The 19,962-nt window shown below is 43.2% G+C and overlaps 1 protein-coding gene across 3 annotated transcripts; it reads right to left on the bottom strand.

Annotated features, from left to right (window-relative positions):
* Nucleotides 1–5,151: 5,151 nt before the first annotated feature.
* VDAC2 (voltage dependent anion channel 2) lies at nt 5,152–19,387 on the bottom strand. 3 transcript variants are annotated; one of them, XM_051800974.1, is made up of 10 exons: nt 19,238–19,387; nt 15,204–15,275; nt 14,145–14,194; nt 11,810–11,962; nt 11,669–11,721; nt 10,994–11,221; nt 9,659–9,809; nt 8,892–8,963; nt 8,718–8,775; nt 5,152–7,992 (listed from the first exon to the last, which is right to left on the bottom strand). In XM_051800974.1, exons 2-10 carry the CDS (start codon nt 15,268–15,270, stop codon nt 7,901–7,903), a joined length of 924 nt encoding a protein of 307 aa, XP_051656934.1. In that variant the 5' UTR covers nt 15,271–15,275; nt 19,238–19,387; the 3' UTR covers nt 5,152–7,900. The 3 variants fall into 3 exon arrangements, with proteins under 3 accessions (XP_051656934.1, XP_051656935.1, XP_051656936.1); XM_051800975.1 differs by lacking the exon at nt 19,238–19,387 and adding an exon at nt 15,566–15,584; XM_051800976.1 differs by lacking the exon at nt 8,892–8,963 and having other exon boundaries at nt 19,238–19,385.
* Between the last annotated feature and the right edge of the window lie 575 nt (nt 19,388–19,962).

The raw sequence follows: 19,962 nt of genomic DNA, 5'->3' as shown, positions 1-19,962 counted from the left end.
GAAATCCCAGACAGAAACATGAGAGCAATCTCACATCAAGAACAAGAAACTTAATTGGCTTAACACAAAAGCTTTGTACGGCAGTGGGCTCACGCTTCTTGCAAGCCCCTCCCTCTCTGCTCAGCAGTGAGTGGTGCTTTGCCAACACAGTGGGGAAGCAAGGACAAGCACCTCGTATGCACCCCTCTGGTACTGGCGTGTGCTGTGAGTTAGGAGGAGCTGTGCCCCGGGAGAAGCTGCTACTCATGAGTGCGGTGGGACTCTGTGGTACATCTCTGCTACAGCTGCCCACAAAACAAAAGGAAGGGTTTGGATATGGGACTCTGAGCCAGACTGTTTTGAAGCAGGAGGTGGGTTGGTTCAGTTGTGCTGGCTTGGCAGGGAGACCTACCAAGACTCCTACATTAGTGCTTGCTTATGAACTCACCTTGTGATGGCCATGATAAACCAGGTGAGCTTCAGGCTATATGAGTGCACTGCAAACAATTTCAACAGAAGCTCACATACCCCAAATGGAGAGACGAACATTTGCTACAAAGCATTAGGACTCACCTGAAAGCCTACCTGTCTTACACCAGGACTGCATGCTGTACCACATTTCCTAAGGCACTTCAAAAAGGTAAAATAAAAATAAAATATTTTCTCAAATACAGTGGCAGATCAGCCTTCTGAGACTGCAATACAAGCCTACATCCACAGAACCGTACCCTGAAGAGCTATTTGTGAATTGCAGTTTACTTAAAAACATTTCATAAAACACTGATTCTTGATACACCAGAGATGCCCATTCACACTCACCTGGTGTTGTCTCTGTCAGCAAAGGCTCTGCAGCTGGCAGCATAGAGGGCCACCACCTCTGCTTGCCACATCCATGGGGACATCTGTCAGAGCTCACCCTGTTCAGCCAAACCAATGAACATCCCAGGTATGAAAGCAAGAACCACTACACACTCCATCACCATGGGCAGGCTTTAAAGGACACACACTGAGCACCACCAACAAGGGAAAGCAGAAACACTCCCTAACCTGCTCCCGAAAGCATGTGCTGCCAGTTAGAGAAGTGAGAGTGATACCAGGTGTCTCTTGTGATCAGTTGCAACCCACCCAAAACAGTCAACAAGGTACCCAAAGAAAAACTGACTGCAGCATTCAATTTGTTCTGGGCCTAGGCTTAGCCCCCTGCACCAGGGCAGCTGGCAGTACACCCATTTCTCCCACTCCCCAGGAGCTGAGGGACTCACACCTGGCAAAGAGATGTTTGCATACTCTGGTGGGCAGGAAAACAAGGCTCCAAAAACCAACAGGGATCCCCAAAGAGGGGAGCAGGACAAGGTGAGGCACCTTCCAGGAACAGGCAGTGGGGAGCCCAGGGCAGCCGTTCACTGCCCGGCACCATGGATGCACTAGTCTTATGGGTTTTTTTCCAGGAAAGACAAATTTGGGACATTCACAAACAAAATAACCCAGACAAAAGCTCTCTCTGCTCCCCACTCCCAGCTGAAATATTCTGAACAGTAGCTTTCTAACAGCTCCTCTTTGTGAAGGGGAGGGTGGTACAGTTGCTCCTTGCAGCAGTGCTGACCACCTTGACACCAGCAGCTCAAGCAGCAAAGGGTGGTGCTTCACTACAGCATCACAGAATCAATTAGGATGGAAAAGACCTCTGAGATCATCGAGTCCAACCCATGACCAAAGACCACCATGTCAACTAGACCACGGCACAAAGCACTACATCCAGCCTTTCCTTAAACACCTCCAGGGACAGTGACTCCACCACCTCCCTAGGCAGTCCATTCCAATGTTTAATCGCTTTCTGTGAAGAAATTCCTTTTAGTGTCCAACCTAAACCTCCCCTGGAATGCTTAAGACTATGTCCTCTTGTCCTGTCATGAGCTGCCTGGGAGAAGACACTGATCTTCACCTGGCTACAGCTTCCTTTCATGAAGTTGTAGAGAGTGATAAGGTCTCCCCTGAGCCTCCTCTTCTCCAGGTTAAACAACCCCAGCTCCCTCAGCCACTCCTTACAGGACGTACCCTTCTGACCCCTTCCCAGTGCTGTTACCCTTCTCTGGACCTGCTTCAGCACCTCAGCGTCCTTCCTGAACTGAGGGGCCCAGAACTGGACACAGTAGGCAAGGTATGGCCTCACCAATGCTGAGTACAGGGGCACAGTCACTTCCCTAGTCCTGCTGGCCCCACCATTTCTGATACAAGCCAGGATTCCATTGGCCTTCTTGGCCACCTGGACACACTGATGGGCACATCCACATGAGACAGGCCCTTGGCAGACTTGCTGGTCTCTTTTCCCTGTCCCCATGCTCCAATGGCTTGATTGGCACTTAAATGAATTGCAATTAATTGCAAAGATGGGGGAATAATTTGTGAACTACCCACACTGTGGCAGTGTGAGATGCCTGGGCTGTGGCCATGCGCCTGCACCGCTAACATGCCCTGTGGCTACCACAGGATTAATCCAGCCCTGCCATCCAGCATGATGACACCAGACAAGGAAATATCATGAGTCAGCAATGTTTTGAATCCTTCCCCTTTGTCTGCTGGCTTTTGGCAGCTGCTGTGCCCTGTCCTCCTGCCAGCAAGTGCTTCTCAAAGCCAAGGATAGCCAGAACATCTCCTTGGAAATCAAGGAATCGCAAGTCATTTGGGGATAACTTATAGAAAAGTGTTGTCAAGTCAGGAGCAGATCAGCAGTCAGGAAGATAACCTGATGCGTTAATTAATTCTGTGTAGACCGGGGAGTATATGCTCCCTGGAGCCAGCTGCTGCAGCCCGTGAGGAGAACACGGCTGGCTGCTCCCTCTGAGCCCGCGGGTCGCAGGGCTGGAGCACAGGGAGTGCCCGCGTACGCGCGGGGTTTCCTCCTCTATTTCTTTGGCTCAGAGTCAGGCTCAGGCTCGCTGCCGTCAGTACTTCCCGCTGCCTCCCTCCCTCGGCGGGATGAGGACGGTGCCCGACGAGCGCCCGCCGCAGCGGCTCCTCCTCACGGCACAGCCTTGGCCACCAGGCGGCGCCGGCGGGCCGCGGCGGGCGCGGGGCGGGGCGGCCTCGACCCCGGGCGGGTCTGGGGGTCACCCCCTCCCTCCCCTCACGGCACTGCCCCGACCCCGGGCGGGTCTGGGGGTCACCCCCTCCCTCCCCTCACGGCACTGCCCCGACCCCGGGCGGGTCTGGGGTCACCCCCTCCCTCCCCTCACGGCACTGCCCCGACCCCGGGCGGGTCTGGGGGTCACCCCCTCCCTCCCCTCACGGCACTGCCCCGACCCCGGGCGGGTCTGGGGTCACCCCTTCCCTCCCCTCACGGCACTGCCCCAGCACGGACCGCACCGCGGCACGGGGAATGGCGAAGTTCAGCCAAGCGCTCTCAGAACCTGCAGGGAAAACACCCCGAACTGTGCAGGAGGAAATACACACATACACACAAACAAACACACGCACACAAACACACACGCACCCTTCTGCACACCGCAGCCAAGCGCTAAACACAGCATAGCAAAACTTAGCATTTCTTAAACAGAGGAGCTGCATGTGCATACTAGAGGGTCCGTTAAAGTGTATTTTTGATAATGCCACCAGAGACCAGTAAAGTATCCAAGAAAGCTCGCAGGTTCCGTGTAAGCTCCCACCTCAGCTCTTCCTCCACTCCGCGTCTCAGGTGGACCTCAGGTAGCTCTGACTCAAGCTAGGAAACACACCGACTGAGATCAGGGAGATTTCTGTAATAGCCATTTAGTACATTAATGCCCATAGGAGAACAGGAAAAGTAAACAAAAAAAAAAAGTACCGAGTGCTAAGAATGCCAAATCATTAAACAGACTCATTGCTTCAGCATTAGGATCTTTTCCCATGGATCCAGGACAAAGAACATCCCATGAAAACACCCACCAACCCATGGGATTTCTGGTGTGTACACCACCATTAACCAGCAGCAAATGTGCTGCAAGTGCTGCCATGGTGTTGGGCTCAGCACAAAACTCTCATTTAAAAAGATGCTGTAGTAAAGGTCAAATGTTTGGAGCTGAAATAGTCCATGCTTGCCATCTTTAAAGGTCAGTTTTCCCAACATCAGTACATAAATGAGTGCAGATATGAACCAAATCTCAGTGTGTAACACCCCACCTTTTGTCTAATAGTGTTTTTGTAAGTTTTAATTGCATATTATTTCTCAGAAATTACTGCCAAAAAAAATTACTCCTTTCTATAATGAGTATCTGTATGAAACTTGCAGCTGAAGGAGAAGATGCTGTACATTAGGCTCACAAAAATCCAGTTGGATTGCTTTCCATTTGACCCAGCAGCACGTGGAAAGATGGACACAATGGGCAACTAAAAGGCAGGCCCAGGAACAGTCATGAGAAGGGAAATATCACTAAAATACAATGAATGCACACTACGCTAATTGATATAATCCATGTTTTTATTTCTATTCCAAATTGGGAACAGAAACATTCCACTGCAAAGGGACACTGACAAACACAATAAACCCACTTACACAATGTAGCCTTTTCATGCCCCTTAACAACCCCACCAGCTTTTACTCTGGGTTTCCTTTCTGCCAGTTGGTTCACAGGAAGCATTTGTACCTGCGATTAAGACACTGCTGCTACAGGTGTGACCATTTTATCATCATTAATGATTTGCCTTGCATAGAATTGCTTCTGTCTTTGGTCACCGGTATGATAAGGAAACAAGGACCTTTGATAGGAGTAGGGCTGAATCATCCATGTGTGATGATTGTTTGCTCAGTTCTGCTTCCCCAGTCACCATGGATTTAAAGGTATCTGTGCCCAGCTGACGGACTGTTGCAGCAATAAGCCAAACACCAGAACAGGACATTAGAGGGCAGCAAGCACACTTACTGCTGCCTGGCTTTATCCAGAGCCAAGGGAAAGGTAAAAACCTCTGTCCCAACACTCGGGCAAAAGGTTTCTGTGCCCATTTCCAAATAGTTCCAAATTTCCCGGTTTTGAATGACTGCAGTGTGCAAGAAGCAGATTTAGGAATATACTGCACCCCAGCTGAACCCTGTGAAGAGTGCAAGGTTAATTGAACCAACCTGGAGAATTTCTACAGCACAAGAACGTAAATGTTCAGGTCACTCAGACAGTAACTTGTGAAATCCAGGGCACCATAATCTCATGTGAAAGGATTTTTATTTATGAAAGCGTGATTAAGTCCCCTTGCAATATACACAGACAACCCCTACTCCAGCTGTACCAGGCAGGAATGCAATGCTACAGTTCACACAAACAAGATGGAGAATGATGTTCTGGTCATTGGTTATCTCAAGTGGATTTTTTTTTATTCAGAATGACACCTGAGGAAAGGCTGTCTGGCACTGAAAGTTATAATTAAGGCTTTTTACATGTTTTAATAAAATGGAACTATTGAAACTACCAACATTGCTTACCACAAAATTCAAATACACCACCAGCTTCTTTAACAGTTGAAAAGAAAGTTTGAAGGCCATTTTTATAAGCCTTGACAGATGTCAAGAAATAGACACTGAACTTCCTTTTCATGCTCAAAGTAGTGATTTATGACAGAATATATTAGGAAATCTCATATTTTCACGGTTCTCTTAACTACTGCAGAGCCCTTTACTTCTCCAGTTGCCTATCAGCATTATAACAAATAACACTACTTAAAGTTTAAAGGCTGAGGACTAGTAAAGTCATGCACATAAAAAGAGAGTAAAATGAGTAGGTTCAAGTTTTCCGTTACTCATTTGTAAGAGTGGAAGAGAAACTCTGCAATATGTGCTTTTATTTCACTTATCCATTTTGTGACCTCAGGAGAAAAACAGCTAGAGGAACAGGTAGTGAAGAAAAGGGTTAGAGTACTTGTTTCTCAAAAAACAAAAATTCCAAAACCTACAAAATACCACTACCAAAAAAAAAAAAACCAAAATTAGTGCCAGACCATTACAGTCCTATCAAAAGCTGAGAAACATCAGTGTTGCAGCTACGCTGGTTTAAGGATGCAAACAAGGCATCATTCATAAGCAAAAGATGCAGTCCCTTATTTGCCTGGGTGCTACAGCTGAACAATGCATACAGGTACACAAACACGGTTATACTAAAAAGAGAATAGGTACTAAAATTCAATGTCTGGCTGCGTGGTCTCCAGCTTTTATGTGGTCTAGCACATAAAAACACCTCAAACTGAAAATACATATTATGGACCTTAACGTGCAATGAGAGCAACAAATTGCACCTTACATGCTTCTTCCACCATTAAGAGGTGGAAATGCTCCTCAGAAGAGGGCATTTAGTGACAACAGCAGTACATGATAAAGCATTTGTACTTCGAGTAAGAAAACTAGTCAAACACACTGGTAACCCTGCCCTGAGCTGGAAGCTTAAGCTCTGCTCTGTCTTCTGCAAAGACACTCAGCTACTTCACAGCTAAAGCCTCAACACAGGCAGTTCACAACGAAGTACTTCACGCGAGAATTTCACTAAGAGGGCAAGTGGGGGATGGAACAAGGCCTCAAGCAAATCACTGGGACTTTTATGGGCAGTAAGTCTAATCCAGTATCAAACCAGAGAAAAAGCTCTCTGATCAAAAGCTAGCCACCTGCCCTACGAAGGAAGCTGCTGTGAACACAGACTGTGAGATTATCAAGAGACACTTCTCAGCTCTGAGAGACTCTAAGTGGGCTCCTGGCACTCTCCTGAACTCAGTAAGTCACCATTCTTAAACATAAGCAGTGCAACTACATGTATTTAATATATTCCACATTAAATGCATTCACAGCTAGTTACGTTTGACCCTAGGGGCTGTTAGGTTCACAGACCAAATATCCCTCATACTTCTATTCTCTCTCAACGCTATCCTGGAAAAACATGAGTTTTCCCATTATTCTGTATGTTTCTAGACTTAAAACAGATACCTGCCAGGATTTATTTGTTAAAGGGAAAGCAAGATCAGATGCATTTTCCTCCATCTCCATTTAAAATTGTCTTTATTTCAGTCATTTTAAGCAGAAACCTCTCACAGCAGTTGGGATAAGCAGGCTGTTAAACCATTACACTGTTACATTCAATTGCAGAGATACATCTCACTTCATACAAGTATAAGCAAAGGTGTGTTTGTGGTGAGGTTTTTTAAGGAGCAGTTTTTATATGTCTCAGTGTGCCACGTACATTGATCTGCAGTCTTTGCATCAGGAGGCCAACTAGGGACACAGTACATCTTGCCTGTGGAACACAGGGGGAATTAAACCATTGTGTCATGACAAACCTTACCTGACAGAAAAGCACATTCAACTTGCTTGAGGAATCCAACTGTTCACCTATACTCAGTATTGTCATGGGTGGGGGTCCTTAATTGCACAAAGGTACAGAGCACTACTTCTTGGATTACTTAAAACTTAACTGAGCACTACCCTCATATCTTGACTCTTAAAATATCTGAGGCACAAGTATGTGTGTGTACTTGTTTTATTCATAATTTGTCTTGGGATACCAAATATATTTCTACTTCAGGTGATTCAACAGACTTGTTGACCTCATTTCAAAACATCCACTGATCCATTTTTCATTCAATGGCAATATCGAATGTTAAAAGGAACATAAAAACAAACATGCACACAATTGTACAGTTTTCATAAATGTCTATTTCATTATTTGTGGGTAGCGCATTAAACAGTTAAATACATTTAAATAATGTTTAAGTGACTGCACTAATGCAGAATTTTAACTAGATGGGTAACCAATTTAACTAGAAACCAGCTAACAAGTAACTGTCTAAATACTTCAAATACAGCTCTTGTTCTAGGTCATCCTTCTTGGAAAAAAAAAAGCCTGCTGGTCACATTGGAAATACATTTTAAGGCCAAATTCTTCTGATATCCCTTCTCTGCAGCAGTTTCTTCACCTTTTTAAGCCTCCAATTCCAGGCCAAGACCAAGTTTATGGCCACCAGCATTGATGCTCTTTCCATCTATCAGGGCAGACAGTGTAAGCTTCACACCTGTAAGATTTTTAAGCAGCACGTTTACAACACACACAGTAGCTTTTATGCAACCCAACCTCCGTCACTACGAGTCCCAGTTGTAGCTCTTTTTCTATTTCATTACTTTTTTTACAGAAGAATATATTTACCCACGAAATCCACTGAAAGTTAGTCATGTGAACCAAGCTAGATGCTTTTTGTAAACACTGTGTTATGAAGTGGATATACAAAATCTCTAATTACTAAACACACAAGAGCTCTCCTTTCCCCCATTAAGGTGTGCAAAGGAGGAGGAAAATTGTGGACAGACAGACACGAGGTCAGAACAAGTTATGTTCTGGAGGGTTTTTTTACTAAATACGAAGAGCAGGAAGTGTGTTTTTTGACAATTAATCGTTCTTTCAAGACCTGCTATCATTCAGTGTTGCATGATTAGAGAAAACAATGTCAAAAAAGAAAACCTGCTTTGCCTAGCCTAAAACTAAGCTGTCAAACACAATATAGTCCACTCCTGTACAAATCAACGAGGAATATAATGCATTAATACCATTAGATAAAATGGAGTTTGTCTTACTTAGATAAAGGTTCGATGTGCAACATAAGCTACTGTAAAACATCTACTTTGCCTTCAAGACAAAATTATTCTCAAGAAAGAAAATAGTTGCATATAAACACATAGATCAATTTTTCTTTGTGATGCATTAAAGATATATATGTGACATAATTCATGTGATAACTCTTACCTGGCCTCAGCGTCTGGGTGTAACCCACTCCAACTAGACTAGAATTGTTCACTTTTGCCTATTAAAAAAAACAAGACAAAAGCAATTGAAAGGTAACTAATTAGTTCTTTGTTATCATTTAGAAACTAGAGTAACTATGGCAACACTGCCATTATCAGCTTAACCAAATTTTACCTGTTCTTTCAATACCTCTCTGCTTCCTGAATTCTCTCCTTCAAGTATTTGCCCTTGTCCCTGTACTTGCAGCTGAAGCAGTAACATATTTAAGAATAGGGAGAACTGTTACTGGAATGTGGTTTTGCAGGTGAACTTCCCCATTTCTGCCTTTTCAGAAGGCCACAGGCATTTACCACCAGTCTCCCAAAACATGCCACTTCAGAAGAAACATCCATGTTCGTATTATTACAAAAGAATTAGCATTACAAAGTCTAATCAGCCAAGCAGCAAAAATTTTCTTATTTCTACATATCATAAACAATATGTGAAAACTTATTTATCTCACTTCCACAACAGGATGATTCCAATGATCCAGGTTCAATCCTAACTTTGTAATGTACAGAAAACTGTTGTGCTTATAACCTTTTTAATCACTACTGCAAGGAGTTCTTACCATGGGAATGCACCAGAGCTCCCCAAAAACTGGTTTTAAAGAAATTCTGTAAACTTACAGAACTAGACATGAAGGGTGGGTTTTTTTCCCCATTGTGTTTTTCTTTTAATAAACTCTCTAGAGTAGACCCAGCATTTGACAGTCAGGTTCTGAGAGACTCTGCAGACATTACAGAATTTAAATACTGCTGGTTTTATTATAACTGCCAGGATGGTTAAGAGTAATTCCTACAAGTGTTCACAATCTTTTTTTGTACTAATAGTACACAGGTTTGCAGACACTGAAAAGACACTGTACTCAGCACAACCCTTCAGGTTACAGCCACACTCACCGAGATAGAAGCAGTGGAATCCAACTTGTATTTAGCTGCAATGCCAAAGCGAGTGCTGTTGCTGCCTGCTGTCCAAGCCAGGTTTACAGCAGTTTCAAGATGGTCACTCACTTTTTGGTAGATTGACCCACCAAATTCAGAACCATCATTGCTGCACAAATTAAGAAAAAAGTTAAGTTTCCTACATTAACATACCCTCCCCCTTTTTTTCCCCTTCTTTTTATTACTTCAAATTTTTATTTAAATTAGAATTTCAAAAGTTTGAGTTGTTTCTCATTTTTTGGCAAGAGAAGGGGAGATTTATTTTGCCCTAAAGCCTTTGTTAAATTGCAATAATTCATGGAAATAAAGAGGTATTTCAGAGTGCTACTTTGTATTACTTGCAATTCTCACGCTACTGTTGAATAAAGTCCTTGAACAAAATTCCAGATCGCATCCTTATGAAACTGATGGATAAAAGTTAGTTAGAAAATGGCCATTATGAATTCATGACTATTGAATACATATGAAAATCCTAAAATGACTTTTTAAAAAAATCTGTCACAATGTTTTACATTAGTAAATTGAAATGGAATTCTTACATGCCAGACTACATAGTATTTTGTAGTTTTCTCCCATACTCCTCAATTTCCATGAATTTGGACAGACACAATCCCCATCCTTCCCCTCCAAATGCACAAACTTCTACCTAACTAAATGCACTAGAACTCCACCAGTTTTTATTAACCTAGATTGAAAACACTGTTTTTCAGCAGGTTTTTCCGAGCTTGCTCCAAAGCACATAAGATCTAAAGGTAGCAAGTCTGAAATTGCATAAACAAGATGTCTTACACTTGTTTAGCTACACTGTTTTATGCACTCTTCATTCCTGACAGTCAAGAAGAGGAACCTACTCAAAAAGTCCAAAAGCAATGCTCTAGTCTTGCCCTAGAAGCTACTATTTACCTGCTTAAATAGTGCAACACTAATTACTACTTCTAACAAATCTGCTGTCCTTAAATTGTAGTCTGATACAATTAATTCAATGTAATAGGAGAGCTGGAAAAAGCATTATGATCAGTTCTGCATAACTGAACTACTGAACTTTCAATTGGCATGTACTTCAATATTATGCGAGCTGTATCCTGCTGCAAGTGCTAACAAGTCACAGGTGTTTACTGTTTTGAAGAGAAATACAAAGTATCTTTTACATTTATTTAGTTTCCTATTGAAAAATGCACTCTATTTAATTGCCTCGTAAGCACCTGTTGATATTTCAAGCATTTGTATTTTCACTAGAAGGAAAGGCAGAGAAAGCCTGCTTCTATAAATCTGGACAAAATTTTCAGTACTTACACATTAGTGTGCAGCTGGAAGTCTCCAGTCTTGTAACCCACAGAGAAATTATTTCTTGTCAATTTTGATTTGGCACTATCAAAAGTCATCTGATAACCAGCAAGCCAGCCTTCATAACCAATGACAGCTGAACCGTGGATTGCAGGTCCAGCAAAATCAAAGTCAACATCACAACCTAGGTTTACGCATTCACGTTTGTAAGCTGACTTAATTTTACCACTTTTCTTTCTGAAACAGAGAAACAGTTATCTTAAGACAAGGCATACATGATCTTCCTCAATGAACTGCAAAATTCGAGCCATATGACTCTAGACAATGTATCTAAATGCCACGCACAGGCAGCCCCTAGGCCGGGCAGAAGTACAGGCAGCCCATCCAGAGCACATGGGGCTACTGCAAACAGGCATTTTCAGATAAAGGCAGTAGCAGCTGAATCCCTCCTGCAATCTTCCAAGTATTCTATCCCAGACAATAAGTAAAGTGGGCTGTTGTTAAATGTACAGTACTAACCCCACAGTGATGTGATGAGAGCAGAATAAATAAAATTAATAGCATAATCCTTTAGCATTGGGATTTGCTAATTTGGATCGATAGCAAACCATACAAACAGCTCTGTCAATACCACAGACCAGCTGTTACTGCCCTAAGTAAGGTAAAAAGGTTAACAATTCTTACCCTGTATTTGGTGAGAAAGTTGTATCAAATGTCAACTTCAGGCCTTTGGCAAGCTAATTGAAGGGGGAGAAGAGAAGATAAAGCTATAAGTTCTGTTCTGTTAGATAGGTAAAACAAATAAATACTCTTCTAATCTATTACCTGATCTTCAATTGCAATTTCTGTTCCCAGAGTGTTATCTGTGTTCCACTTTTCTGTGAAAGTCAGCCCATACTCAGCCCACTTGTATTTGGTCTCCAAGCTCCCATTCACTTTTCCAGTGTCTGTGTTCGATGAACCAGATGTTGTGAATTCCTAAAAGGGACAGAAGGTACATGTGATTCTGAAAGCATTATACAGTGTTTTCTGCAGCAAACACTAAGATCTTGTTATTCTATACGAGTTTAAAATCAGTAGACAACTTGCAGAGGGAGAGGAGAGACCGGCATGGCCAAGAACTTCCCTAGTCCCCATCTCAGCTGCAGTGTTCCTGCCAATATTACAGACTGTACAGGGTTGCAACCTAACTCCAAAGCAAGACAGTAGTCATCACAAGTATACTCCTTAAAAGCAGAAACAAGTTCTTTTAATGTAAGGCTAAGTTTGATACTCCCAAAGAGCAACTTAAAAATTAAACCAAAAGCCAAGAACACTAAAAGGCACATAATGCAACTCCAGTAAAATTCTTGAAGGATCACATACGTATTTTTTTTCCATTTTTCTTGTCAACCATCCCCAAAGATAAATTATGGACAACTGTAAAATGTCATAGAATGGCATGATTTTTCAAATTGGGAGTGGGTGGTTTGGTTTTTTGTTTGGTTTGGATTTTTGATTGATTTTTAAAGAGAGTTATTAGTCTAACCAACACACCAGCCTTTCCCGCCAGCCACAGGCACACATGTATTTACTGACATCTATAAAATTCCCTGGCACTTTGGTTTCATGACACACAAGGGTAACATTCATGTTTGAATAGTGAGCTCAGGGAATGGTCTGGTTTTATGGTACGGTATGGACTTACCTGGAATTCTTCAAAGGACTTAGAAGTTACCAATATCACTCACATCTCTTTATTAAAGGACTTAGTCCCTGATGTTTCTCACTATTTGGATTCTCACAAAGAACAGAATGAATAGTTTCTATGTACCACTATTCAGAAAGTAAAGGCAATACACAGCAGAAGTGGAAGCCAGGTTTGACAATACAATGTTAAAGAGTTCTTTCCATTGAAATATTACTGCCCTTATGATTTAAAAAGCTAATTATTTCAACTTTCTAAAACATATAAATAAAAATTTCATCTGTCTTCTTCCATGCACAACATTATTTTCAAATAAACTTCTCACACTCACCTCCCCCAGAACGAAAAACAAATTTAAAATCGCAAGTCCTTAAGCACTCTGACAGTCCAAGCCCAGAGAGCACAGAGCAAGCGTGCATGAGACTGTTCTTTAATGCTGGCTGATCAAACTTAACCATGTCCAAGATATTTGTGTTATGTTAGTGGACCCCTAAGCTATCCACATAGTTGCATAATTCTAGTAAGGTCTATTTCTTGGCAAGGGGCAGGGACTACAGAAATACCTTCGGGTTTAACTCCTTGCTTTGTGCTGCTCCTACTACACAGGTCTGTGTGACTGACACTATTGTGGCAATAGCTTCAGGAGCAGCAAATTATTACCTCTTATCTCTGCTTTAAAACGTCTGCAGTACATTCATGCCAGTAGCTGGTCCTCCTGGGAAGAATGGCTTATAACTGATATGGGATTCACATTAGGGCTTAGGTTTTTCAGAGTTTTACCAGTGTAACCAGCATTCTTGAAAAGCACAAGCTAGAACACCACCACCTACATCTATAACAGGGCTCTTGCAAACTGTGCTTCAGTTGGGATACAGACCTCTGGAAAAAGCAGAGCATATAATCCAGGAATCTTTTTTCTAACAGCAAGTTACACTGCTAAAGCTCCAGTTATAGGGGAAAATAAAAAAAATCTACTTTTATATCTTGCAAAGTCTGCTCTAGAAATTATAAAAGTTACAGGGGGCACTGCTTGCATGACAAAGACATCCTGCATGGAACACTACTGCAACACTTTAATACCCAGTGGAGCCAAAGATTCAACATGCTAATTCAATGCCAACTACTTCATACAAGCATCAAGATGGCAGAAATTTCCACCAAATACAAACAACATCACAAGGCACTATAATCAGTACATTAAAATACCATAAAAATATGTCAGCTATTTGTTCACCTTCAGACTTAAGACCAGGGACAACTAACAAACCCTTTTATCTTACCAAGATTACTAAACAGTGCAATACCCCTCCTACATTCAGATCTTTAGGGGCTTCTGAAATTATTTTACACCACAAGTTTATCATTCATAAAATCTATAAAATACTTAACAGCATCTGCAGACCATCCCTTCTAACTAAATATCAGAACATATCCAGAAAGAAAACATAATGAATAAAAGTTATTTAAACTCACCACTCCGCTTGCAGATTTTGTTTTCACATCCAGTTTCACCAACCCAAAACCTTAACAAATAAAAGTCAAAGTTACACGATTAGGCCTTAACTAAGGCCCTGCACATTTTTCAAGAAGTTGGTCTTCCAAGCAGTCTCAGCAGTGTGCCACATATATACATATAAATAAACAACTACAGACTGACTTCAGCAACGTGCAAATTTTAGATGCTGCAGCAGGTAAAGGAAGCTACTCCAAAGCAAACTGGGAGTTCTGTTCAATCATCACCACACAGAAAGTGGGGAGTAGCCTCTCAGTTGTACACTGTACATTTAACTACCAAATGATGGCTTCCAAGAGTAAATTTAGTGACAGAGGAAATACATAATTTTCCACTCCTGGAATGCCATTGCTTACATTTCCTCTCAGCACCAAGACAAAATATCTCAAAGTAAAACTCTACAAAAGTGAAGTCACCGGGTAATACACAACCATTGGAACTGTAATATAAGCAGGTTTTATGGGAGTGTCAATTCACATTGTTATCCCTAGAGCTGAGCAACAGTCTTGGTGAAAAAGCCCCCACATGCATTCCCAAAGACCAGAAAGAAACAGCATTATAACAAAGAATAATTTAACTATGCAACTGTCTGGTATTAAATAATTTCAAAATGTAGAAGGATTCTTTATCCCAATAGCCTTTCCTCTTTCTATTCCAAAAAAGGCTATAACATTACACTGGTATATAACCCTTCCTACATCAACAAATGTTGTGGCACAGACAGACTGGTAAACAAAGTGTACTCCTAAGTTAAACTACTCTTGCTGCTTACATGCTTGCATATTTGTACACCTCTGACATTTACATGGCTAGAGCAGTAAAATTTAACAGACTTCACATCAAAACAGCCCACAAAAAGCCTCCAACAATGTTAATTGACTGCAATGATATAAAAACAGCACATCCTCTCCCTTCTCAGAAATATGGGCATTTAAGCATTCAATTTTACATACAATTTTAAAAAGGCAATTCATTGTTGCACCTCAAACACTGTATGTTAAAAAAGGTACTATTCTTACCATATCCTTTATTGAAGATATCTCTGGCAGATTTGCCAAGGTCTGCGTACGACGGAGGAATCGCCATTGGAGCTGAAAGGTAAAAAGCTAATTAATAGTGAACCTTTTTCCACTGCACACAAAAAAATGCTACCACAAGTCTTTCAAGATACTCTTTAAGGCAGTTTCATCTATATGAAGGCAGTTAATGGATATAATGGCTCACACAACTACGGTGTTCTGTGAAACACCTACATATTTTCAGCGAAGGTCACTGTGAACAGGGGATGTTTTCTCAGAAGAGGCATTATAAGACCACCCAGTTCTTAATTTTTCAAGTCCATTTCTCCATGCACCTTTAATTACTAGAAATAAACTAATACCTTACATTTCCAGAGTTGGCACAGTTACCACCAAAAACCCGGAAACTGTACATCTGAAAAACTATAATGCAGACAGTTAATCCTCTGAAGTTCTACAAAGTCAAATTTGACACATGCCTATGAAAATTACCTGAAAATCCTACAAGATTTATTTATGAAACTGTAAAAAGAAGGCATATCTCTTCTGCAACATCATTTTCACCCCACATTTTATATGGCAGACATGCCATTATTATTTATATTTATTATACAGAAACATATAAAAATGTTCAAATTAAAAAAGAACATCTAGTGCCATTAACTAGCAATCAATCTGTTGAAGTTTTTCCTCCCTATAGTATGTAAGAGTTTATATTTGGGAGGTTTTCTTGTTTGTTTAAAACATACAAGTAGGAGGAGTGCCAGGTCCGTGAGAAAAGCTCTCTTCAGAGCCCCCTTCTCTGACAGGGAGCCTCCGGCAATGTGGCTGTTCGAGAATCTGTCGCTCAAGACGAGCTATGCCCCGGCCCGGGGATGGAAGACACTAAGCTAAGGTCTCACCCCGGCCTGTATCGCCCTCCTCCCTGCCAAGATACACTCTATCTGCACCTTTCTTCGGGGACTGTGTTCCCATGATTTCAACAGCAAAAGGCCACTGCTACAGAGGCCCTGTATTTTAAAGCTGCGAAATACAGAAACCAGCATATTAATAACTCTCCTCATGCTGTGAAAGGAGGGAAAAGGGCCGAGGGAACAATGCAGCTAACTAGATAAGGCCATGAAAAGGCCAAACACAAGCAAACAAAAATCTTATCTACTCAAACTGATTGGTCACATTTGTTTAGCAGAGAAAGTCAGATTAACATAATTGACTGTTTATCTTGCTCTCTGTGGTGGGGTTTTAGGGGGTTTGGGGTTTTTTTTTAAGTAAATGAAGAAGTATCTTCAGAACCTGAAAAATAACAAGGGCAGTATTCTCACACATCAACTTCCAACTGAAAGCAAAAGTGATTACTTCATTTTTATATAGTACTTTTAACCAATATTTAAATTTCCATCATCTGGCTATAGGACTGCTTATCTTCTGCAAATCTACACAAGATCCTAAAGTGTACTCATTAATACAGGATCAAGGCAAGCCCTTTTTTTCCCCTTCTCAAAACCATTTCTTCCCATCTTTTCACAGCCTTATCTATAGCAAGGAAAACTTTCCTGGAACATCCAATTTAGAAAAAAAAAATGCCTTCAGGGCACCACACCATTAGGCAGACTACTGTTAAAGAATAGCATCCACATTAAAAAACCCCAAACCCTAATTACACCTGCTATATACAGCCTAATTGTATGAACTGCTACTATTAAAAAAAAAAAAAAAAACAAAACCAAAAACCACCAAACTATTTCCACAATCAACGGAAAGGCACAAGACTGCTCCTTAACTTTCTACAATTCATAAGGCAGTTTTCCAGAGTACCTTACTCCATCTCCCTACTGCCAGAAGACAACTTCATCCTCCTCTGAGCCACCAACATTAACACTCAGTTTCACACACACACACAAAAAAAACAAAAACAAAAACACCCAAACAAAAAACTTCCTTTAGCAAAGACATCTAAACTCTACAACCAGGTCACTACAGTAAGACATCTATCTTGCTCAAAAACTTAAAACAAGTCTGTTTTTCCAGGGAGTTAAATTAAATGTTAAATTTAAAAAAGACACAAAAATTACTTAGAGTATGTGAAGTTTAAAATGGTTCAAGTTTATAGAACAGATCCTAATCCCAGTGACAAGCCATTAAATGGTTCCTATTATTTATTCAATAAAATGAAGCAGATGATTGACCAAATTACAAGGGAGTGTGGGAACACTGCTCTAGCCCTTCTACATTTCTGCTGTACAGCAACTGTACAATTCTTTAGCAGTTTAAAATATTTTAAAGAAGGTCTAGTTATACGTTTCCTTTAATGAACGGATCTCACTTCTAACAAGCATCTTCAAAAGAATAATTATTTTTAGTTTAAAAATTTTATATTAGCATTCAGCATAGACATGATTTTTGAGTGCAAATAAATGACACTTTGTTTTAATGTTTCCAGTCTGACTAAATAACCATCACAGACAAGAGATTTATGCTAAGCAGAAATGTCCTGAGAAGTTAACAAACTTGTATCCATGTCAAAATTCAAAGGATTATTACAGTAAAGAGGATGCTGCCGTTTTATCAGGCCTAGTTAAGCATTCTTCCCACTGCAAGGAAACTAGCCAGTATTTGTCAGACATTCTAGCCTACAAATGCAAGTTTTGTAATAAAAAGTTAAACCAGTACAACTGCCATGCTGCTGCTCAAATTCTATACTAACAGGGACAGACAAAGACAAAAGAGGAAACCAAAAGTTCATTTTGAATATACTAAATCCCCGATAAACCAGTGTCACCATCAGAATACTCATTAAATGAAAACAGGGCCATTAAAAAAAAAAAATCAATCCCATGTCCTCCAATGTTAGCTAGGTTTGCAAATTCTTATAATCAAAAGTAAATTTCAATCCAATTTTGAAGAGTCTTTCACTTAAAAACAACTAATTAGAAGGGACTAAAATATAAGTACCATTTAACAACTGGAGGTTTGTTGTAAAAATAACTAAGAAATAATTGACTCGAATTACTGAATATATTTGAAACAAGTGAGAGCTCCACCCTAATCTTTGTTTCAGGCCACGGGAAGGAAAAAGAAAAAGTTTAATTAATCTGTTACTCAAGAGCCACAGTCATGCTTTCTTCTCCCATAAAAAGAAAAAAGAATGACCCCAAGAAAAGAAAAATGTATTAACATTATCGGAATTATTACATCACCATTTTCCTTCAAGGTAGTATCCCACACCCTATAATTAAGGAATGCCACAGACTTCTATTAAGATTTCTAACAATTTTAAGATCTCAGGATATTGAAGATCAGACCAGAAACCAGATAAGGTTATTAACAAAAAAAAAAGGGGGACTCATGTAATTTTAAAAAGCAGCAATAACTATGCCCAAATTATCCCAGTATCCCAGTAAACAGCAACAGAAAAAATGAGATTACTTAAAGCAAAACTTGTTAAAATACATTGGACACACTCTGACCTTCTGGCTTACAGGGATACTACATACAGCTTAAAAAAGAGAAAATCCACCTCCTTCCCCTTGCATTAACTGTCTCCCTACCTCAGCTGGGAGGTGGACACGCAAGCCCAACCCTGGCCAGGCCAGTGCACAGACTAAGAGGAGAACGCCTGGAAATGCACTACAGGCTCAGCACCGCAGGCAGGGGCAGTAACGCAGCGCCTCCCCAGGGGAAGGGAGCGCAGGGCAGAGCGGGGGTGCGGCAGCAGGGCCGGCCCGATCGCGGCCCCAGGCCCGGCGCCAGGCGCGCCCGCCCCGCCGCAAGGTGAACCCGCTCCGCGCGGCCATCTTGGGCATCCCGGCCCGACCTCCGCCCGCCGCGCTCACGCACCGGGCCCGGCCCCGGGAACACGGCGGCAGCGACCGCCCGGAGCCCCCCGCCCGCCCCGCCCGCGGCACCCGCCGGCGCCGGGGACGCGCCCTCGGCCCCGCCAGACCGGCCCGCGCGGCCCCAGCCCCGCTCGCCGCCTGGCGAGCCCCACCCGCTCTCCCCTGCCCCGCGTGGCCAGTGTCGGCCCGGGCCGGCACCTGCGTGTGTCGGGCGGGTGGCGGAGCGGGGCCGGTGCGGGGTCGGGCCGTGCGGAGACCGCGCTGCTGCAGCCGCGGGCACTGGAGGGCGAAGTGAAGGAGACACCGATCCGCCCGCCCGCCGCGCCGCCCGCAGGACCCCGGCGCGCCGGGGCCGCCCTTCCCGCCGCCTGCCCCGCCAGCCGCGCCCGCCGCCGCCCGCGCGGCCGGAGCGGCCCCCGCCCGGGGCGCGGGAACGGGCGGCACCGGGCGGGGACGCGGCACCGGGACACGGGCCGGGCAGGGGCGCCCCGGGCACGCAGGCACTCAGCGGGGCAGCCCCGGAGGCGGAGGGGGCCTGCGAGGGAAGGGGAGGGGCGAGGAGGGGCGGAGCGAGAGGGGCCGGGAGAGCCCCCGGCACCGCCCCACCCCGGCCGCGGCGAGAGATCCTTTCTCCTTGCGGCGGCCAAGGGAGTGTGGGCAGCTGCCCGCGGCTCTCGGCTGCACAAACAGGAGGGTCCGTGCCTAGAGCCTCCCCCCTTCCCGGGAAAGTACCCGGGCTGCCCGTCGCTCACACCGACTCGGGGGCCCTTCACCCGAGCCAGCCGCCGACACCGCTCCGCAGCCCGTGGCGTTTGTGCTGGAGGCGCTTGCCAGGGGCGGCCCTCGCTCCTCGCAGCCCGCGGAGCCCTTTCTCAGAGCCCTTCCCTCCCCGCAGGGATCCGCGGCGCACGCGGAGGTGATGC

The sequence above is a fragment of the Manacus candei genome, unplaced genomic scaffold (assembly GCF_025592945.1).
Source record: "Manacus candei isolate 608988 ecotype Guabito, Panama unplaced genomic scaffold, ASM2559294v1 h1tg000050l, whole genome shotgun sequence".
In the NCBI taxonomy this organism is placed as follows: Eukaryota; Metazoa; Chordata; class Aves; order Passeriformes; family Pipridae; genus Manacus; species Manacus candei.
Note: the sequence above shows the minus strand (reverse complement) of the source record. Positions and strands in the feature narration are given on the sequence as shown.